The sequence below is a fragment of the Megalobrama amblycephala genome, linkage group LG21 (assembly GCF_018812025.1).
Source record: "Megalobrama amblycephala isolate DHTTF-2021 linkage group LG21, ASM1881202v1, whole genome shotgun sequence".
NCBI classification, from domain to species: domain Eukaryota; kingdom Metazoa; phylum Chordata; class Actinopteri; order Cypriniformes; family Xenocyprididae; genus Megalobrama; species Megalobrama amblycephala.
In genome coordinates this window covers 2,732,842-2,754,846 of record NC_063064.1, presented here as the reverse complement: position 1 = coordinate 2,754,846, position 22,005 = coordinate 2,732,842, and the positions used below count along the sequence as shown (strand labels likewise).

The window sequence follows — 22,005 nt, the reverse complement described above, 5'->3', positions numbered from 1 at the left end:
GTTTGCTAGTACATTATTTCAGCTACATGACAAGCCAGTGAATTAGTAGGCTTCAATAGTTGCTTTGCACAGCGCGTGACATTTTATCTGTATGATATGCGGCTAGAGTTTTGACACTGAGTCAATGGGCTCCGACGAGGAATTCACACCCACAGCGACTTCGAGGAGTCAACGGGCGGGGAGAAGAGGAAGCATCAGGCAGGGGACGGGCAGGCCTGTTTTGAAATTATCTTAGTTGTGTAGTTCTTAAAAAAATGAAACAAATCAAGCAGGGATACTTACTTGTCAAGCAGAAATGTGGCTGACTCTGCATCGGTTTTTAATCCTTTCAGGACACGTAGCTCCCTCCACCTCGGAAAAGCCGCTCCAATATTTACCATCGTTTTATTTCGGGCTCTATCTAATTCTTTCTTTTTGGCTTTTTTATCATCGTCATCTGTCTTTTACCGTTTACCCGTCTTTATTTTGTGAGCAGGTGCCACTCGAGGAATTGGCAGTTTGGATTGTTTTTCCGCCATAAGCAAAGCTGCGGCACACCGGTAATCTTGAATTTGAACTCCTGTATGCGCTGGCGCTGTGCATGAGAGGGGTGAGATCAGCGTGCACGCGAGCTTGATTGACACTGCTAAGACACTCCTCCTGGCTCTGATTGGTTGTTTCTTACCGGGAGCGGTGTATTTCTGCAAATGGCAATAGGACCACTGGAAGGAGCCAGAGGAGCTTGATTTTTTCACAGATTATCTGTCTCATATTCTACTGTCAGGACATAATGACAGGTTTAACAAATATGTAAAAAATACATTTTTACAAAAGTTACCTACTGCAGCTTTAACCCCTGGAGCCTTATGGATTACTTTTTTTATGGATGGATGCATTTTTTCTGTCTTCAGAATGTGGGTTACCATTCACAATCATTATAAAATTGGAGGACTAAGGATATTTCTAAATATATCTCAAATTGTGTTCATCTGAAAGAAGATTGTCATATAAACCTAGGATGGCTTGAGGGTGAGTAAATCATGGGATAATTTTCATTTTTGGGTGAACTATCCCTTTAACACAGGCCTGGGGTCAGCTTCCTTTGCTGTTTGAGTTAACTTACTAAACATGAGTGGAATTTATTTTTTGAGACCCCCCAAAAATTCACAAATCACATTTTCAAGGGAACCCATGTCTTATTAAGGGGAGCCGAGCTCCCCCGTAGTTCGCACCCTGAGCACAGTGATTGGATTGAATGAACTTTATGCCATGAATAAATGCAGAAACTGTTGACGTCAGCATGTTCGACCAGCCCATACTGGAGCCAATCAGCACTCCGGATCTTGCCGGTAGTACACAATGACGTCAGATTTTGTGATTTGTAGTCGTTAATAAAAAAATACTAAACCGCCCCAGTCCTCGGGTGCTCTGGCTTCACCTCTGACGCTCGTTGTCGCGACTGTGCCCAGGTCTCCGGAACCTGCGACGATACTCAGCTCCATCGACCCTCCCTCTGTGCCTGTGGATATATTGGGCTCATCTACATCGGCCCCCAGATGTCAACAGCCACAGCATCTACATCTTGGCTCTTCCCTCCCTCGACTCTGCCGTTGGCTGTCTGCACTGGGAAACTCTGGGTCTGTGCCATCACACACTGTAAAACCTGATAAGTTCAGAGTAGGCTACTCAAAATTATTGTAGACACCGATTACCTCAAAAAACGCAAGTAACGTTAGTAAACTCAAATCTTTTGAGTAAAGAATAATTATAAATAACAATTAAGTAAAACTGATTTTTTTTTTTTTTTAGTTTTATTTAATGTTTATTTAATGTGTGTGTGTGTGTGTGTGTGTGTGTGTGTGGGGGGGGGGGGGGGTGTATAATGCTGTTTCATGCATTCTGACTTATTTACGCTGTTAAAGAGTTGCATTCTCTGTTGTGTGAACAAGATGACCCAGAAGCGAAGAAGCGATTTAGACAGAATTTATTAACAGTTCAAAAAGTCTAACATAGGCAGACTGCCAGGCACCGTCCTCTTAGACGCTCGAAGCTGGTACACAGACAGAAGATGAAAACGGAATACGGATCTGGCGGAGGCTCACAGAACTCAGTCGCTCAGTCCCGGACCTGGAAGCACCGCAGGAGGTAGATGAACTGCTCAATCCCTGGCAGCTGGCAGAAACCAAGCTTGACACACAAGGGGTTCAGTAGGTCAGGTATCTGGGCGGCTACTGGGACTACGACTGAGATGGACACACAAACAATCATTAAAGGATATCTGGATGTGAGTAGAGCAGAGTTAAACACCACAACACGGATAATAATCATTTGGCAAGGAAGCGAGAAAACAGCAGGGAGAAATAGCAAAGGAAACCAGAGCAGAGAAGAAACAGGTGTGAAGGCAAATCAGCAACGACAAACAGCTGAGCCAAAGTGGCAATACAGAGAAACAAAAGAAATAAGGAGAAAATCAAACCCGGCTCATGACATTCTCATGCTAAACATGGCCAAAGTTTCAAAACACGAGTTGGATGTATGACGGAGTATTTCTGTGCTAAATATACAACTTCCAGTTCTGGACATGTTTCGCCAAAATGTTTTCAAGTATGACGTCATAAAAGGGGCGGGATTCCTTGTATAGGCACCGGGTGTGTCTCATACGTTCTGAAAAGTGAAGCCACGGGCTCTTTGATCGCCCCCTGGAGGCTGGATGCAGTACAGGTCATAAACCCCGCCCTCTCAATGCAGTCGAATGAGACTTCAGTGAAAACCTAAAAATAAATTCTGCTTCAAATAAAACTTTCTGAAAGATGGCTTTGGTCATTTAAGGTAGTTGTTATCACACTGATATATATTCAATTGTTCGTTTTTGTGATGATTTAGATTTTAGCTAGCAATTTGATGCTATAAAAACGGGGCGTGTCAGTCTGAGGACTGTCGGAGCTTCGAGGGGAGATTGAAGATGTATTAACTAACTGTTAATTTTCGATTTCTTTGTTATTTAACACCAACAAAATGAGTTGTTCAGCAGTAAACTGTACTAACCGACCTACAGGATCTGACGGATCACTGAACTTTTTTTCTGTAACATCAAATGTGGGCGTTATAAGCTAATTAATAAATGTTATTAGTTAAGATAACGCACCTAATGTTAACCATGTCGGGAAAAAGCAGGTGATCGTTATCTGGCAGTTACTTATTATTTTTATGGGTATAAAATAATAATTAGCAGGACAAAACTAATGATAGCTTACTCTAATTACAGCAATCGATCTCCTGTAACGTTAGTTGAACTTGGCAGGACCGTTTCTGACGATTTAGAGTTGTTTCTAGTGGCATATTATATTGATTTTATCTACTGAATTTGCTGTTTCAAAAATATTATTGCTCTAGAAACAGAATAGCCTATTATTTTATAGGTAGACTTTTAAATTGTCTATAATTTTTATAGTCTATTTAAAATACATGAAAGATGAAGCAGTCGTCTGGGCGGAAGTTTGATATCGCGACTCCGCCTCCGGCTCCACTGACGATTCCTTCTGCGCATGCCCAGGCTCCAAACTTTTTTTTTTTTTGACGTATTGCGTAACGTGTCAGCGCCCATTCATCAGCCCATTTTGGCTTCAGTTCAATACAATGGAAGGAAGCGGCGTTGCGTCGTCCATCTTTTTTTACAGTCTATGATAGGCACTTCTCCCTGATAAACGTGCACACACACACACACCACCCAGAGCAAGAGCACGCCCATCAACGCGTGTCCCAATCCGCACGCACAAACATTTTATTCCCCTTTCATTTATAATGATGTCACAGCTTGCAGACAATCTTTACGCAAAAGCTGCATGCGCTTGTGACTTTTTAGCTTCGCCCATGGCACTGACTGCAGGCACGTCTCCAGGAGCTCAGATTTTTTCGGAAAGACTCGGTACAGAGTATCTATTTTTTTTATAAATATGATAAAACTAAAGACTTTTCGGAGATATGAAGGATGCAATATATGCTATATATACTCTCAATTTGGTCGTCTGAGACAAATTTTGAGAATCCTAAAAGATTCCTATAATCCTAGGCTAAAAAAAAAAAAAAAAATTAGTGTTTGATCTCTAGTTTGACATTTTCACTGACAGCCGATTAATTAAAATAAATAAAATGTATCACTAATGAAGGGACATTTTTTTTCCCTAAATCCAGCAGTTTTTATTAATTTTTGTTATTTATTCCGGTAACACTTTAGAATACTGTTTCTTACTGCATAACTAATAAGGAATTACTGAAGAACTAATAGGTAATTCTTCTTCATTAACACTTAAGTCACTGTTAACTACTAAGGAAGATGTGTTAACTAATCCTGTAATAGAATTTTATGATTTTGTTAAGTAACGTTAGCTAATCAATAACTAATGAATTCTGTCATATCTCCTGTCACGGAATGCACTGACACTTGAGCGCAAGATCCAGTTGTAGCATTTAATAGGGAAATCCAAAATCGTTGTACATCCAGGCAAGAGTCAAACACCATATAAACAGTCCACACATGGAACAAAAACAGAGTGCTCAGTAATGCCGGACAATAGATTAAGACTCGATAACAAAGACAGAAACAAACTCAGTATAAATAGACACTAATAACATAATACAAGACAGCTGGGTGCAATTAAGTGATAATGAGTCCGGGAAGTGGGTTATGGGAAATTAAGTCCGAAGTGGTGAGGCAATAGTCCGGGGTGGAGTGCCCTCTGGTGGCTAATCAGGGCACTCCAACTGGTGAGCATGACAGTACCCCCTCTCTATGGAGCAGATACCAGAGGCTCCAAAAGAGAAAAACATAAAACAAAAACTCTCAGGAGGGAGGTGGACTGGAGGAGGACCAGGGGGAGGGATGGTGGGCCAGGTCTGGAGTCCTGGCTGAGGGCCAGGGAGGAGCCAGAGGAACAGACCATGGAGGCTCCAGCAGGGTTGGAGTCCTGGCTGAGTGCCAGGGCGGTGCTGGAGGAACTGACCAGGCGAGCTCCAGCAGGTTTAGAGGTGGAGCTTGAAGTATGGGTGGCGCCGACAGGGCAGACGGCTTGGGTGGCACAAGAATGGCCTATGGAGCGGCCACCGGGCCTACAGTGGGCTCTGGGGCAGCCTCCGGCTCTGGAGCGGACTCGCGGGCTGGACTCTTTGGCTTTCCTCTTTCTCCTTACCCTGCACCTCCCAGTGGGATTTAGGAGACCAGGGTCTTGACTCAGTGAGGGAAAGTCTCTAAGGCAGGGTTCTGGTTCACCAGGTGTTGCCCAATGGCTTTGATGGTGGAGATATCTGACGAAGCCCCAAAAATTCAGGATCTGAAGCCCCTCCAACTCCCATTGAGGCAGAGGGTCATCAAGGCATTAAAAGTCTCCTTCAGAGCAACATCATTATAATTCAGCCCCACCGCCATAGTCAAAAGCCTGGGCAAAGCCTCCTACCTCCATTCCCTGTTGGTTTTGAGCCTTCAAAGCCCGAAGTCGAGCCATCTGCTCCTTTATAGTGGCCGGAGGAAGAATCTGAATCCCGATACTGCTGGACCTATTCATGGTCGAGTCTTATGTCACGGAATGCACTGAGACTTGAGGGTAAGATCCAGTTGCAGCATTTAATAGGGAAATCCAAAATCGTTGTACATCCAGGCAAGAGTCAAACACCATATAAACATTCCACACATGAAACAAGGAACAAAAACAGAGTGCTCAGTAACGCCAGACAATAGATTAAGACTCAATAACAAAGACAGAAACAAACTCAGTATAAATAGACAGACACTAATAACATAATACAAGACAGCTGGGTGCAATAAAGTGATAATGAGTCCGGGAAGTGGGTTATGGGAAATGAAGTCCGAAGTGGTGAGGCAATAGTCCGGGGTGGAGTGCCCTCTGGTGGCTAATCAGGGCACTCCAACTGGTGATCATGACATCTCCTTAAAGGGGTACTTCACCCCTGGAAAGATGAATGTGTATTTAAAATTGGTCATTTATGTAGTAGAAATGTGAAATTATTTTTGAATTTGGAGCTTTCTAGACTGAGAAAAGGCAGAAAATGTATTTTTGACTAATGTGGATGAAAGACAACAACTCCCAGAATGCACTTGTTTTGCTGCCCTTGCGAGGCCACGCCCAAACCACGCCTATCGGTTACAGGCGGCATTACCAGGAAAATTCAAACAACTAGGCTTGCTTTGTTATATATTAATTCTATAAATCGTGAGTTAGTTCATACATTTACAGCGAAATGGTGCTAAATTGCTTTGTACCTGGATGTACACCCAAAACCAGGAAAGGACAAGTACGTTTCCATCATTTTCCGATTAAGTTAAAGATTTGGAGCGATGTAAACAGTGGCAGCGGGCCATCAAACACCCGAAGTTTGGAGATGACACAGTTATAGAAAACCCAAAAAAACGCAGAATATGTAGTCTCCATTTCAAGCACGAGGACTACGAACCAAATATCCTTGCAATGAAGAGAACCATTCTGAAGGACACCGCGATACCATCGATATTCACTTTCCCAGAGGACGAACAGCCTGGGCCATCTGGTACTAAGTGTATTCGCCTAGAGGTAAGACTCGCTGATACTAGACTCTATTTCTGATAACACAGTAGCCTATATGTAGTGTTGTAGGTAGCAGTAAAACTGCAAACTTAGCAAAGTAACGTTAGATAGACAATTACATATAAGATGCATATAAGTTGACTGTTATCAAAGTAAAGCCACTGTTCTGTAAAACTGAGTTAGTCTATTTATCTATTTATGCTAACGTTACCACAAAAGCCTGTTGCTGTATTGGTTGAGATGACTGCAGAGACCGATAAATTTGCGAGATGAACCACTGATGTAGTGCAGACTATAACAAAATAATGTTAATTACTGTAAGCTTAAAAATATAATTGACACCCACTTTTGATAAAATCTTTGATCTATGTCTGTGAGTAACCTCAAACGCGCATATGTATGGGCGTGGTGAAAAAATGCGGAACTACCTGCTATTACTGGCTGTAGTTTTAAGCCTCTGGCCAAAAAAGCCTCAGATGACGCAAAATGGCGATTTTTGCGTCATCGGAGGCTTTTTTACAGAATAAAAATGCATAAATCTCTCATCTCGGGCTGATATGAAGGGGGAAAGCACGGTAATTCGAAAATACTAGTGGTATTCTACTAATACAAAGCTTAATGCTAAATCCTGAAGTATCCCTTTAAGAACTACTATTAATTATCTACTAATTAATGTTCAAGAACAATAACTATGAAGTAACTACTAATGAACAAACACAATTACATTGAGTTGTGTGCCTTTCTTATTTATTAATGTTATCTGTAGAAGTATTATGAAAATGCAATATTGATAAAATACAATAAATTGTAAAGAGGTTTTTGCCTGTGTGGTAAATAATTGTTTTATGAGTGTGTTCTGTAAGAAATCAACTTTGGAAAGGAATCCAATCCCCACTCTAAATGCCTTGCCATAGCCAACTTACCTCAGATTTGTTTTTATATGTCATATACAGTACTGTAAGTGTGTCTGTTTTCCTCAGCATATCACAATACCATTAGTAAATTCCAGTATGTAAAGAAAACATTTAATACATAATATTTTATTTCATTTTAATTTTAACATGTAGGCTACACAATACTTACATTTAAACTCGTTTAACAAACATTTTAGAATCAAAAGTTAAAGCATTTCAAAGCAATTCAAGTGTAATCAACCGGCCTCTGTTATCCCGTTTCCATAGGGAAGCGGTGCTGGATCTCGTGCGGGAGCTGGGCTCGTGTTCGGCGGGGAAACTGCTAACTTCAGACCGCCGCCGTGTGTTTCACTCATTGCCGAAAGATGCTGCGATTGACTCCATAACCCGCGCAAATAAACACAGCTCTGAGAACATATTTTAACATCTTAAGTAATTAGATTTAGTATCTTTAGAAATAAAATAATGTGTTTTATGCAAGGGATCAGGCCACCATGCAAAAAGACCGATGCAACACTCGTCAGTTAGGTGACTGACATTTACAACACCACGGCAATGATTTTATAGATAAAAAAAAAATTAAAACGCACACATTCACAAACCTGTATTTCGGCGAAGAAATGCACCAGAACTGCTCTCTCCTGTAGAGGATGAAAATGCCCACGGGGAGTGCAGCATATAAATGCATATATCACGAGTTTGTGTGCCCATATAATCTTAGCGTAAGTGGTAAACAGATTTGGCTTGCTGTCTGCTATAGAGGGGCTCGGAAAGAATATCCTACTCGAGCTCCGATTGCTCCTATAACAGGCAAAAATAAGTACAAAAGGAGGAGGAGGGATGCCAAAAGGGATGCGTACTCCTCCCGAAATTACGTTTATTAACTTCACTTAAATTTCCATAATAATAATAAGTGGTGGACTGTGACAAAGCAGTACAAAGTAGTTGAAATTTTACTCAAGTAATTTTGAAAGTTAATAATTTTGAAAATGAATAATTTTCTGTTTATTAGTAAATTACTTCATAGTTATTTTCTTGAACATTAATTAGTATATACTTAGTTCTTCAGGAGTTAAGACAGAATTCATTAGTTATTGATTAGCTAACTGTTACTTAACCATAAAATTATATTACATACTGATTAGTTGACACATCTTTCTTAGTAGTTAACAGTAGTGACTTGAGTGTTAATGAAGAATTATTAGTTCTTCAGTAATTTCTTATTAGATATGCAGTAAGTAAGAATATTTTAAAGTGTTACCAATATTCCCTAACACCCCATAACCTTACAGGCAAGGTAAGTTTATTTATATAGCACATTTCATACACAATGGTAATTCAAAGTGCTTTACATGGAAAATGTATTAAAATAACCAAAAATAATCACAACATATGCGTAAGAAATGAAAATATCATGCATAAGAAAATAACAAGCGTATTTAACTAAAGGCTGAAATACTATTCCTGACTGAATGTGTGCGTGCGTAAAGTCTCACTTCCCAATTCTCTCCACTGTTCCAACCAGACAGCCCTAACTAAAACTAAATAAAATCTTAACCAAAAATATATTATGAGAATTAAAAGACTGAAATGATGATGCTGTAGATCAACAGATGCATAAGAAATACAAATATCATGCATTAATATTAATAATAAATTTCATGCATATAATATTAATAATTAATATTAGTTGTGAATGTCATTATACACATTTGTGTCCTCATAAACCATGTACAAGACACACACACACAGGCTATGCAGTTCACAGGTTAAATGTATATTAGACTAAAACATCAAAAAAGGGAAAAATATATATACATATATAAAAAGATTTATTGTGGAGCATGGAAACAAGAGCAAACATTCACAGTTCATACATTCATATTGTTCTAATACAATGAACAGAAGCAAACCAATACAGTTCATTATGAACCTTGGCATGAAGATAGCAATTCATAGCCTGATGTAGAAAATATATGAATCAGCAGGAGTGATGGTGTTATAAACTACATATTGTTATTTTAGTGTGTTGGTCATATACAGTTTCGTCTGCAGTGGCGTGATCAAATCTGTCTCTGAAACTCATACACTACTTAGGGCCTGTTTTTTTCCCATCTATTTTCTGCATGAGTTGTTGCACCCAGTTTTCTCTTGGATCAGCACAGAGTGTCTTTGATCTCTTCAACTTGAAACTGTTTGGAGACCAGAAAACGAAAAATGAGAAAAAGACATACATATCTGCAACCGTGGCTGTTAAACTGCTGTGTAATTGCCAGTGTTACTGGAACCATGAATTCAAGCTTTCCAAGCAATTGTGTTGTATGTGCTTAATTAAAAAAGCATACTCACACAATAGCAGGAATGTTGCACCCTCCATCTGTTTCCTGCACTCTGTAACTCTCAATGTTTCTTCTCATGTTCTTCCTCACTCCTACAATGTACTTCAAACAGCAGTTTTCATAGAGAATACCTGAGAAAAAAAAAAGAATCTATAAAGAATCTATCTATCTATCTATCTATCTATCTATCTATCTATCTATCTATCTATCTATCTATCTATCTATCTATCTATCTATCTATCTATCTATCTATCTCAGTGTATTTATGCCAAAGCACACTTCATCACTCTTTCTTCATTTATGTGTTTATTTTTTAATTTCCTGTTAAACTCTTGTATAACAAAAATAATTATGCTGAAATGTTTTAGAATCTGATCAGTTATTTGTATATATAGAATGTACTTTAATATAAATGTACAAAATTATATATATGTATATATATATTATTTAATATCTCACTTAATTAGCCAATTCTTACCTTGTGTGACACTGGGATACATGCAAGCCAACAGCAGGATCAAAACCAGAATTTGAAACTTCATGGCTGAATGCTGTGTTTCCATATAAGCTGCAAGAAAAGACAAGGAAATGTTTAGTATGAGCAGTTTTCATTACATTATTTGCATCCACCAGCCAATATATATAATAAATAACGTGGCTCAAATGTGCTGAATAATAGCTAGACCGCATGTCTCATCTTTACCTCAGAGGTTCTCGGAAGAATGAGGTTTTTCTTCACGGCTAAAGCTGCTCTTGTCTCCTCTGTTTAGTTAACACTTTTTATAGCAACAAAACCTGATACTTTGCCACACCCCCTGTCACATTTCGCCTAGATTTTACTTTCTGCTGCATTAGACGCTGTTAATAAAGTGGATCCTTTCGACTGACTTTCAGTGTTGTTTTGACAAATCGCAGTTGACTTAAGAGCTCCCGCACTAAAAACATAAACAGGATCTCTAATATATTAAACATCTATATTTGGTCAGTAGGGAGATGTTTTAGCGTGAGAGATGGAACCGCTGGGAGTCTGGAGTTTTTTTACAGCCCCCCCTTTCTCGCCCCTGCCATTATTGCACAATACAACATCTTTGCCCAATCACTTTCCCACTTAAACATCTGTTTTAGAACTTTTTATGGTCTGTGTGCCAATAAAAACAGAAAAAAAAAAGCAAATGAAATGCAATATTGTGCAACAAGATTCCCCTAAATTGATTGTGCGTTTGAAAATGTGCATGTTGTATATTCATGTCAAATAATCTCTTCCTCCTTTATGAGTGTCTCAACTCTGATGACAATTCTTTTATCAATTTTCAGGTCTTGTTTTGTTTGTTCCATGGATGGCTCAGCTAAACAGGCCAATAAAATACTATTGTTACTATTATTCTTTCTTATTATATTAATGTCTAATTAAAATGTCTAGAAATGTATAAAACTGATCAGAGATCAGGAAAAAACCATAGACACTTGTTCAATGGTTCTCAGTGAATTCGCATGATTCATTGGTTCGCACTCACATGGTCCCCAGCGGTGAACCATTGAAATTTTGAAACATTTCGAAACAGTTATGTCGTAACAAAGCCTCTTTTACTGAAATCACGTGACTTTGGCGATTTGATACAAAGGAAAGGAAAAAAAAAATGAATTTGATGGATTTTTGACACACCAGACACTCTTGCCAGGACTTGTACCTGAAATTTCCATCCAAAGGATGGATGTGTTACTATTACACCACAAGAGTTGTGTCTTTTTTTAAAAACATTTTTTTTTACAAACACTGCAAGTTAAGCACTGCAAACACAGCAACTAAAAACAAAATGTTCACAGCACAACACACAGCACAGCAAACACAATTAAAAACTGAAGTATATACAACTATAAAAAGTGTGAAGATTTGGATTTGTGTTTAATGTTTTGGGAAAATGAGTGATGGTTTCAAGAAATGTGTTTTAGCAATTTAGAAAAACTGTAATGACTTGCCTGGTTAAATAAAGGTTAAATAAAATAAAAACTATCCCATTGTCTTTACTTAGTATAATTTTTAAAAGAAACATGTACAGGAAGGTTTTATCAGTACAATCTTGATATACTACTGTGATTGTATAAAAGAATTGCACAAAAGAAGACTCACCACGAGGAGACAGTAGTGGTGTTTATCGGGACCAGAATCAGGTTAGTCTGTCCTAGAACAGCTCTGCTGTCCTCCAGCAGCTGTTTTAAGTGGCTGTAGACCATCACAATAGATGGTGGAATTGGCAGAGTTCTTCCTCTTGTGTCCTTGGGCCTGTTCCGTGCTTGCCTAAACTCTTTAAAAAGACGTAGGCAAACACATTCACAGACCCTGTGGACTTCAGGGTCCTGAGCCGCCTGCCCATGAATCATGAACAGTCTATGGAAAAGAAGGATGATATAATCTGGACTGTATACTGGGTTATAAACTAGAGAAGATCCAAATTACCTAAGAAGTCCAATTACCTCTCTGCTGCCTGCTGTCTTGGAGCAGAGCCACTCCGCTCCGCTATATTTTCGGTTATGGTTATTTAGGTAAACTATATGTATGTAAACCATTTTCTGTTGGGGCAGGGGATTTGTTATATTGAATTGGAATGTGTTATGAAAGGAAGAACTCTTATTGTAAAAGGCTCTGGGTAAGGAGTTCAAGGGGCAGCCATTTTGAGGGAAGTTGTAGTTCATGGGTTGGCATGCTTGGAAGACAGGCCAACAAAGGTGCTGGGAAATGGTAGGCTCTCACCTGTGCGAGTGCAATGGACTAAGTTTGATATGGCACACTGACTGAAGGATTACCTGATGGTTTTTGAGGCCTGTTACCAGTGAATTATCACGCTTTCTCCTTCTGGGATCATTTGAGGATTATTTTTTCCTTTTCAGTGGCATTGCCTTAGGAATCCAGAAATCCCTGAGAAGTTAATGTGGGTGAGACTGTTGTTTTTTTTCTCTCTCTCTTACACCTTTTTTTCCTTTTTTTTGCTGGGATTATAATGTTTTTTGGACTGCTTTTTTATTTTGGACTCTGATAGCTGGTATTTGGTTCTATGGGACTTTATAGGTCTCGTTCAAGGCACCTTTTGACTCATGGACTCATTATTTGATTCATTTTATTCTTTGAGTTATGAGGGTTGTATGTGGTTTGAATGATGTTTGTTAATACATGCATTGATCAATGAGAGTCTTATGCTTTGTTCATGCTTTACTAAATTGAGAATGTTAAGGTGTACAAACTAATACTAACCTAAAAGTACCCCCGTGGTAAAATGAGACTTAGAGAAAGAAAAGTTTAATTTGTTACACTAGGACTTACAGTGTCATCCTCCTCTTCCTCACTGACCTCCGCATCAGGGGATTTGGGTCCAGTGTCAGTCCAGTGTCTGACTGGTCACCTGGGCCTCCACGACAGCTACTGGAGGGTCAGAGTCACCAGCCCTAAGGTCAGCTGCATGGCACACAGTCGTGTCAAAACCACTGTCATCTTCGGGCTCCTCTGAGGGGACTTCAGGCATGTTACTGTGGTGTGCAATCAACTGGTCGCCTCTATTGGACTGGGCCAACAAGTACTCCACTGCAATGCGCTCCTCTGCAATAATTTTTAACACGTTGTTAATGGGGAGAGGACACACACACAAACACAGGAGAGAGAGAGAGAGGAATACTCCAATGCTCAGTATTTCGCTGAGAGATATCTTACCAGTGGGTTTTCCTGGAGGGGTGAATTCTGGCATCAAAGCACAACCAAGGACCCGTTAGCTCATGTTGTTTAGATGAGACATTCAGCAGACATCAAAGTGTCCTGATGTTTGAGACCCCCACCACAGACCCACATAGAAGGCGACGGTCTTGTGACCTTGCGCAACATTCTCTAAAAGTTCTCAAAAGGTGACGAAAATTCCAAACCTTTACAGAACAATCCTCTTTTGGTAATGAAAGTGCTGCAGTTCAAGGTTCCTTATATGACTTTAGGGGGACGTTCCATTTTGGTTATTTTATGGTCAAAAAAGAATGTTACAAAGAGGACATTTGAGACATTAACAGAACGTTCCTGGTCCTTGTACATGGTCCTCTGTTGGTCATTTAATAACATTCCCGATATAAGTTTAGGGGGACTTTCTATTTTGGTTATTTTATGGTCATGCGAGAACGTTACAAAGAGGACATTTGGAAAGTTATCAGAACATCCTATAGTAGTAGGCCTGAATGTTCCCTGAAGGTCCACCAAATAACGTCCCCCAACCCTTAAAAGAACTCCACATCGTGACCATCTCTGAATGTTCTGGGAATGTTACTAGGTGACAGATTACCCCGCTAGAAATTTTATGTTCTCAGAACATTCTCAGAACGTCCACTGGTATTAAGGACTTTGTCTAGGAACGTTCCCAGAACGTTCAGAGACGGTCACGATGAACAAAACATTTCATTACAGTTTAGTAACGTGACTAGTGACTTTGTTAATTTCTTTACTGAGAAAATCGAAAGCATCAGAAATATGATTGTAAATGTACAACCTTTGACAGAGTTTTATGATTCAATCTCAATTATCGCCTCTCAAGAACAGTTACAGTGCTTTGCAACTATAGGTGTCACAGACACCCAACCACAGCGCACATCATCACCTGAGTTCACGCGCACCTGCATCCCATCAGCACAGTCATCAACAGCAGCACAAAAGGCACACGCACTCATACAGTCACTGTTCGGTCTTGTTTGTACATGGTCTTACCTGTATGCTTACCTCAAGGACTCCTTCCAAGATACTTACCTGTCTCCAGCATGTTCCCAAGTCTCCTTCGTTCCTCGTCTTGTGTGAGTTCCTCTGTGTCTTCTCAGCTCCAGTCCGTCATCTGCCTGTGTTATCTGCAAGAGTATAGACAAGTATCAATCCAGTATCCTTATCTGCCTCCTGTCACATCTGCCATCACTCACCTGCACTCCGTTTATGCTCCCAGTTGGTCAATAAACTATACTACCTGCATTCCAGTGTCTCTGTTCCCTTCTGTACTGTAACAATAGGACAGGAAGAGCTAAATAAACTTATCACTGCGTCTAAACCAACAACATGTTTATTAGATTCAATACCCATTAAACTACTGAAAGAATTGTTATCTGTAGCAGAAGAGCCTCTTCTCAATATTAACTCGTCTTTATCTCTAGGTCACGTCCCAAGACCGTTCAAGCTAGCAGTTATTAAGCCTCTCATTAAGAAACCACAATTAGAAGAAAAAAATGTATCACTTATGAACACATGAAGGATTTAAGTAAGGGTTTGATTGATTTTTGACTATACCATTTATAATAAAATTTAAAAAATAAATAAATAAAATAAAATACTGATCTGACAAATACATCACACACTCTTGCCAGGACTTGCACCTGAATCTTCCACCCAAAGGATGGTTGTGTTACTATTACACTACAAGAGTTGTGTCTTTTTTTCTTTTTTTTTTTTTTTTTACACCACAGAGTTGTGTGTTTTTCTGTTTTTCTATCACACCACATGAGTTGTGTCTTTTTTTGTTTTTGTTTTAAAAACACTGCAAATTAAGCACTGCAAACATAGTACAACTAAAACAAAATATTCACAGCACAACACACAGCAAACACAATTAAAAAATGAACTATATACATACACCAATTAAAACAATCAAAGATTGTACATTCTGTATATTGTGTTTCCACTGTGCAACAGAGAGACCTGAGGCTGGGCAATACCACCGGCCCTTTAGCTGAGTGTGGCCAGTTGTCTTATTTTTTGACAACCCACAGTGCTTGCAGATATAGTGGTATATATCTTTTGCTAGGCGTTTCCTTGGTGGTTCTCCTCTTGCCGCCCGTTCCTCATCCTCTTTGGCAGCTTTCTGCCTTCTCCAGGTGCGTTGCCTAGGCTGAGTAAGGTGACAAGTTTGTGGTGGCAGGTTATCAGGTGGCTGGAACTCGAGAGGAGCCTGGAACTGAGGAGGCTCCTGGAACTGGGGAGGCTTCTGGAACTGGGGAGGGGTCATAAACTGGGTAGACTGAGGCACTGTTAGACTCTGTGGGTAGCTGGGAAAGGGTGGGTAGGACCCAAGATGGGAGAATGCAAAATGTGGTGCTGGTGGATATATAGGAAATGCCGAGTAAGATAAGGGAGGAGGGGTGGGCAGTGGGCACCTGTTAGAGATGCGTTCGCGAATGAAGGCCTCTCCCTCCTTATTTTCTGGCTCCTCGAATTCCATGGCCTCATGCCCATGCTGTGCAGGAGCAGCTGGAAGTTCACGCACTTCAGGAAGTGGCTCCTTTGCCAAATATAATTGGTTGGGCAGTGCAGTACCCTGTAGCAGCATGTCTCTGTCCACACGTTTCTGTCTTCTTAGTAGCCTGCAGGGGAAATATTAAGCAATTTATTTAAATTGGTTTTAAATTTACTGCCCTAAATAATTGGTATATGCTACAGAAATTCTTAAAATTTGAGACAAATATCACAGTATGTGTCTATTCCTAGTAAGTGCTTTTATTACAACACTCAATAAAACACATTTTGCACTGTGATGCACTTGTGTTGCAAAATGGTAAAAGCACCAGAAATTAAGCACCACTACAACACAGTTGGCACTCTTTACACAACGACTCAAAATTGTTCACACTTGTTTCTAATGATGTGAAACCAACTGTAATAAATACAGGCCAGTTCAGAGTGCTGAATTATTATACCAACAATAGATGGAAATAATAATAATAATAATAATAATAATAATAATAATAAACTGATGATTTTTACAATGACATTATTTTCGTTTAGAGATGCTGTACAGCTGAAATGAACTCTCTTTGTATTACTGACCATCATGTACCTGTTATCACAACCTCTATTGTAATAAAGTATAACAGAAATAAAATTACTTGACTAGCCTCAGGCTGGACCCAACATGAAGACGTGATGCTGAAGCAGAATGAATCTCTCACTGACTTTGGTTTAGCCGTTTCAGTTTTTTTCTTCTTTTTTGTGTACTGTAACATGATTTTCTTTTAGAGCTTTCTTGACCTTTAAGGATTTTGCATTTAGACTACTGTTTTTTTTTTTTGCTGAATATACAGTCATTCAATACAATATAACAGTGTTTCTCAACCAGGAGTCTGTGGACCCCTTGGCGTAATGACAGGTGGTCCTTCTAAAATGTCTGAATATGAATATTTGTACATATACATAATATTCAATATAATTCTGTACATTCAGTATACCTTACTTAGTTGTGATTTCAATACTTTAATGTAATTGCATATTTGTTTACTGTGAGATACAATATACTTGTTTTTCTGTAACTACATGATCTGGATGTTGTGTGCTCCATTTTGTTGATGTAGTTTAATGAATGATCTTGATTACAGGTCAAAGGGTTTTGAAACAATTGTTTTGTTTCGCCATAATAGTAAGAGGTTTTTTTATTTGATTTGAATTTGTGTTTAATGCTTTGGGAAAATGAGTGATGGTTTCAAGAAATGTGTTTTTCAGAATTCAGAAAAACTGTAATGACTTGCCTGATTGAATAAACTAAACTAAAACTAAAGCCCATTGTACTGGCAGAGTTCTTCCTCTTGTGTCCTTGGGCCTGTTCCGTGCTTGCTTAAACTCTTTAAAAAGCTGTAAGCAAACACATTCACAGACCCTGTGGACTTCAGGGTCCTGAGCCGCCTGCCCATGAGTCATGAACAGTCTATGGAAAAGAAGGATTATATAATCTAGACTGTATACTGGGTTATAAACTAGTGAAGATCCAAATAGTCAAATTACCTCTCTGCTGCCTGCTGTCCTGGAGCAGAGCCACTCCGCTTCCTGGATGCTCTCCATGGTCCTGGCAAAGTCTTCTTCTTCACCCTCTGGCTATATTTTGATGGCACCTTGTCCATGGCATGCAGAGCCATGTACAGCTGCACTTGTGATGACAAGGCAGTAATGGTCCGGTTTAGACCAACCAGGTAGGTTGCCAGGGCATCAACTGCCTCCCAGCCCAAGACACCTCTAGAATCACACTGAGAAAAAAAGCCAACCACAGTCCAATAAATATATACAGTGTCATAGTAAATATTTTACATTGTACATGCATATATTTTATCTTTACAAATGGTTGACAATAAGTGTTTTACACTTCACCAGATACAATTTTTATTAAAAAAGTAAAAGATAGTACAGGATAGCAACATTACCTGGCCGGATGTGCTAGGAATTGCAGTGTCATCCTCCTCTTCCTCACTGACCTCCGCATCAGGGGATTTGGGTCCAGTGTCACCCACCTGACTGGTCACCTGGGCCTCCATGACATCTACTGGAGGGTCAGACTCACCAGCCCTAAGATCAGCAGCATGGCACACAGTTGCATCAAAACCATTGTCATCTTCGAGCTCCTCTGAGGGGACTTCAGGGATGCCACTGTGGTCACCAATCAACTGGTCACCTCTATTGGACTGGGCCAACAAGTACTCCACTGCAATGCGCTCATCTGCAATAATTTTTAACACATTGTTAATGGAGAGAGGACACACACACACACACATGAGAGAGAGAGAGAGGAATACTCCAATGCTCAGTATTTCCCTGAGAGATATCTTACCAGTGGGTTTTCCTGGAGGGGTGAATTCTGGCATCAAAGGACAACCAAGGACACGTTGGCTCATGTTATTAAGATGAGACATTAAGCGCACATCAAATGTCCTGATGGTTGAGGCCTCCACCACAGACACAGCTTCTTTTGCCCGGCTCATGTTCCACCTCGAGGCCCCCTCCAACATGTACATTTGTGTGTGCATGACATTGAATCTCCATCCTGTGAATGAAAATGCACAGATTCAACCAGCAATTATTTCAGACTTAGGACTTACAAAATTAATGACACAGATAAAGAACAGTAACATAGAATAATAAGCTAGTAGTAAATTCCATAAAAAAATAAACCAAATCCATGTAGTACCCAGGGTTCTACATCAATAATGTTAAAACAAAAGCAATCTTTACCACTTAAAATCTACAGAACATTATGCAATTTAACATTCAGAATTTACCAGGAATGAAGGCACACTGGTGGCGGTGAAAACTCTCCAGAGAGGATGACCCCCTGCCACACCTAAGCACATTTAGGACTCTGCCACCCTTCTGGAGCGTCCCCGTCTTTGTATAGAGGTCTACATGTGGAGGGTCCTGGATGCACTCGAGGTGTTTTTGCTGCATCTCCCAAACATGGTGCATGCTGTCAAGTGCATCCTGTAGTGTCGGTTAGCTCCCACACTGATTCCAGCAGTCCTGAAATCATGGCCCAGATCTCCTCAGCCCCGCGCGTCCGTCGTCTACAGTGCTTTGCCAGTTCACCTGGGCTGATGCTGGTCATGAGCTGTGCCTCAGTGGGAGCCTGTCCACCATGGCTGTTTTTCCACTCCCCTCTTTTGGCCACCTTTAGTTCCTTAACATCCTCCTGATCCCACTCAAAGATACAGGAGGAAAGTTTAGAACAAAAGGTACCATAGAGAGGGTGGTGCACAGTAGTAAGGCCGCAGTTGAATCTTCTCATAAAATGGAAGATATCTAGCCTTACAATACACTTCCATGGCCGAAAAAGATTTGGCACCGCAGGTACACCTGTGAATAGGGAAAATAATAATCAAAAAGTACTTTTCAGTCATTATAATTAATTACAATTACATTACATTGATGGTAATAATAATTCTAATTAACATCACCAATAGGAAAAGGGGATTTTTTTACAGATGCAAGAGGTAAGCCTCCGACTGACCTGCAAGGAGACACACCATTCATCCATCCGTGCCAAAATGCCGCGCTCGTCTCTCACAAGGAACGTCATGGCAGTGATTGACAAGCCAGAGGGCCAATCCACGCATGTCTCTCACAAGGAATGTCACGGCAGTGATTGACAAGCCAGAGGGCCAATCGTTTACGCAATGATCGCGTAAACGATTGGCTGATGTTTTTAAGGCCATACCTCGTGCACAGATGATGTATATTAATATTATTCCTTTCAGTGCACCTAATAAATAGTGTTTTATCAGTTAGTAAAGACAGTTTCAAGTAATATTGTAATATAAAAATATAAAAATATTTTTGTTATACTAATGTCTAACAAAACATACTCTTTAGCACCTTTAACGTGTTGTTTTTGCTAAGGTGGCAAAAGCTCACGTCTGGTGAATGTCTCCCTCAGAGCGCACTTGGAGTGTCTTTTTTAATGGTCATATGCACCAGCTTGCATGTTGTATTGATCTTGATCTCAACAATGTTTTCAGATATGAACACAGCTTTTCTGCAGCTATTATTAAAATGTGATTCAGTCAAAGAGCCCCATGACGTGTGGTAAACAGTGATTGGAGAAATTAAGCTTTTCAAAGTTTCGGATCAATTGAACAAATTGCTTTGCAAAATGATTCACTGTTTCCAAGCGTTTGAAACGCCACACGCTGGTGACACCTGCTGGTCAGAGCAGTGTAAATGCAACAAAAACTCAGGCCAAACATGCATAAAAAACCTTTTACAAAGACATTGCAAATGTTTTATTGAAAGTAAAATCTATCAAATGCAATTAACTTATAATCTAATATTATTACATTTCAGGTGTCTGTGTAATATGTGTTCTTTTATCAATTTTCAGGTCTTGTTTTGTTTATTCCATGGATGGCTCAGCTAAACAGGCCAATAAAAGCCATTAAAATTTCGAAACATTTTGAAACAGTTATGTCGTAACAAAGACTCTTTTACTGAAATCACGTGACTTTGGCAGTTTGATGCACGCTCCGAACGACTTAATCAAAACAAAAGATTGTAAAGGTTTCAATATTTCACGAAACAGTCTTTCGAAATCGCTCACTACTAGTTGTAAACAGTTGGATAGATGCGAGCAGCATCGCTGCAGTCGACCTGTTCACTAGGCTCTCCTGGAGGCTAAAGACCTCAAGCGACGAGGTTGGGATTCGAACCCAGGCATGCAGAGCAAAATGGATTAGCAGTCCATCGCCTTACCCTTTTGAGCAGCTATGCCAGGTGCACTGGGCTCTCCAAAACACTAAAGCCATCAAACAACGAGGATGGGATTCGAACACACGCATGCAGAGCACAATGGGTTAGCAGTCCATCACCTTAACCACACGGCCACCTCGTCACTTGACAGTCTGACTGAAATTTGGCTGTGGTATTTTTCTGCAACTAGCGTATGACGACGTTAAAGTTGGCAGCAAGGTCCTTCGAGCGGCTATGCCAGGTGCACTGGGCTCTCCAAAACACTAAAGCCATCAAACGATGAGGATGGGATTCGAACCCACACATGCAGAGCACAATGGATTAGCAGTCCATCGCCTTAACCACTCGGCCACCTCGTCTCTCGATCAACTGCCAGCTCAAAGCTGGGCTGCGGTGTTTTTTTGCAGCTATTTTTAATATGATGACGTTAAAGTTGGCAGCAAGACACTTTGAGCAGCTTTGCCAGACGCACTGCGCTCTCTCGAGCACTAAAGCCACCAAACGACGAGGATGGGATTGGAACCCACGCGTGCAGAGCACAATGGATTAGCAGTCCATCGCCTTAACCACTCTGCCACCTCGTCACTTGACAGTCTGCCTGAAATTTGTCTGTGGTGTTTTTTCTACAACTATTTTTACTATGACAAGCTTAAAGTTGGCAGCAAGGTCCTTCGAGCGGCTGTCCAAGGTGCACTAGGCTCTCCGAAACACTAAAGCCATCAAACGACGAGAATGGGATTCGAACCCACGCGTGCAGAGCACAATGGATTAGCAGTCCATCGTCTTACCCTTTTGAGCAGCTATGCCAGGTGCACTGGGCTCTCCAAAAAACTAAAGCCATCGAACGACAAGGATGGGATTCGAACCCACGCGTGCAGAGCACAATGGATTAGCAGTCCATCGCCTTAACCACTCGGCCACCTCGTCTCTCGATCAACTGCCAGCTCAAAGCTGGGCTGCGGTGTTTTTCTGCAGCTATTTTTAATATGATGACGTTAAAGTTGGCAGCTTTGCCAGACGCACTGCGCTCTCTCTGGAGCACTAAAGCCACCAAACGACGAGGATGGGATTCGAACCCACGCGTGCAGAGCACAATGGATTAGCAGTCCATCGCCTTAACCACTCGGCCACCTCGTCACTTGACAGTCTGCCTGAAATTTGTCTGTGGTGTTTTTTCTACAACCATTTTTACTATGACA

General features: G+C 40.4%; 1 protein-coding gene and 4 non-coding genes across 5 annotated transcripts; all 5 read right to left on the bottom strand.

Moving 5' to 3' along the window:
• Positions 1–9,279: 9,279 nt before the first annotated feature.
• LOC125256948 (C-C motif chemokine 21-like) lies at positions 9,280–10,668 on the bottom strand. The gene is made up of 4 exons (XM_048173300.1): positions 10,511–10,668; positions 10,286–10,375; positions 9,818–9,938; positions 9,280–9,660 (listed from the first exon to the last, which is right to left on the bottom strand). Exons 2-4 carry the CDS (start codon positions 10,368–10,370, stop codon positions 9,558–9,560), a joined length of 309 nt encoding a protein of 102 aa, XP_048029257.1. The 5' UTR covers positions 10,371–10,375; positions 10,511–10,668; the 3' UTR covers positions 9,280–9,557.
• Positions 10,669–21,083: 10,415 nt separating this feature from the next.
• Positions 21,084–21,165, bottom strand: trnas-gcu. The gene has a single exon. It is a non-coding gene; the product is annotated as a tRNA-Ser (tRNA).
• Positions 21,166–21,308: 143 nt separating this feature from the next.
• trnas-gcu lies at positions 21,309–21,390 on the bottom strand. The gene has a single exon. It is a non-coding gene; the product is annotated as a tRNA-Ser (tRNA).
• Positions 21,391–21,651: 261 nt separating this feature from the next.
• trnas-gcu lies at positions 21,652–21,733 on the bottom strand. The gene has a single exon. It is a non-coding gene; the product is annotated as a tRNA-Ser (tRNA).
• Positions 21,734–21,861: 128 nt separating this feature from the next.
• trnas-gcu lies at positions 21,862–21,943 on the bottom strand. The gene has a single exon. It is a non-coding gene; the product is annotated as a tRNA-Ser (tRNA).
• Positions 21,944–22,005: the final 62 nt, after the last annotated feature.

Bases quoted from the DNA above. Each gene is read 5' to 3' on its own strand.
- LOC125256948 (XM_048173300.1), bottom strand. From the start codon at position 10,370: ATGGAAACACAGCATTCAGCCATGAAGTTTCAAATTCTGGTTTTGATC. The intron at 9,939-10,285 runs GTAAGAATTGGC...TTTTTTTCTCAG, and splicing joins GTATCCCAGTGTCACACAAG to GTATTCTCTATGAAAACTGC. The intron at 9,661-9,817 runs GTGAGTATGCTT...GTCTCCAAACAG, and splicing joins TGCAACATTCCTGCTATTGT to TTTCAAGTTGAAGAGATCAA.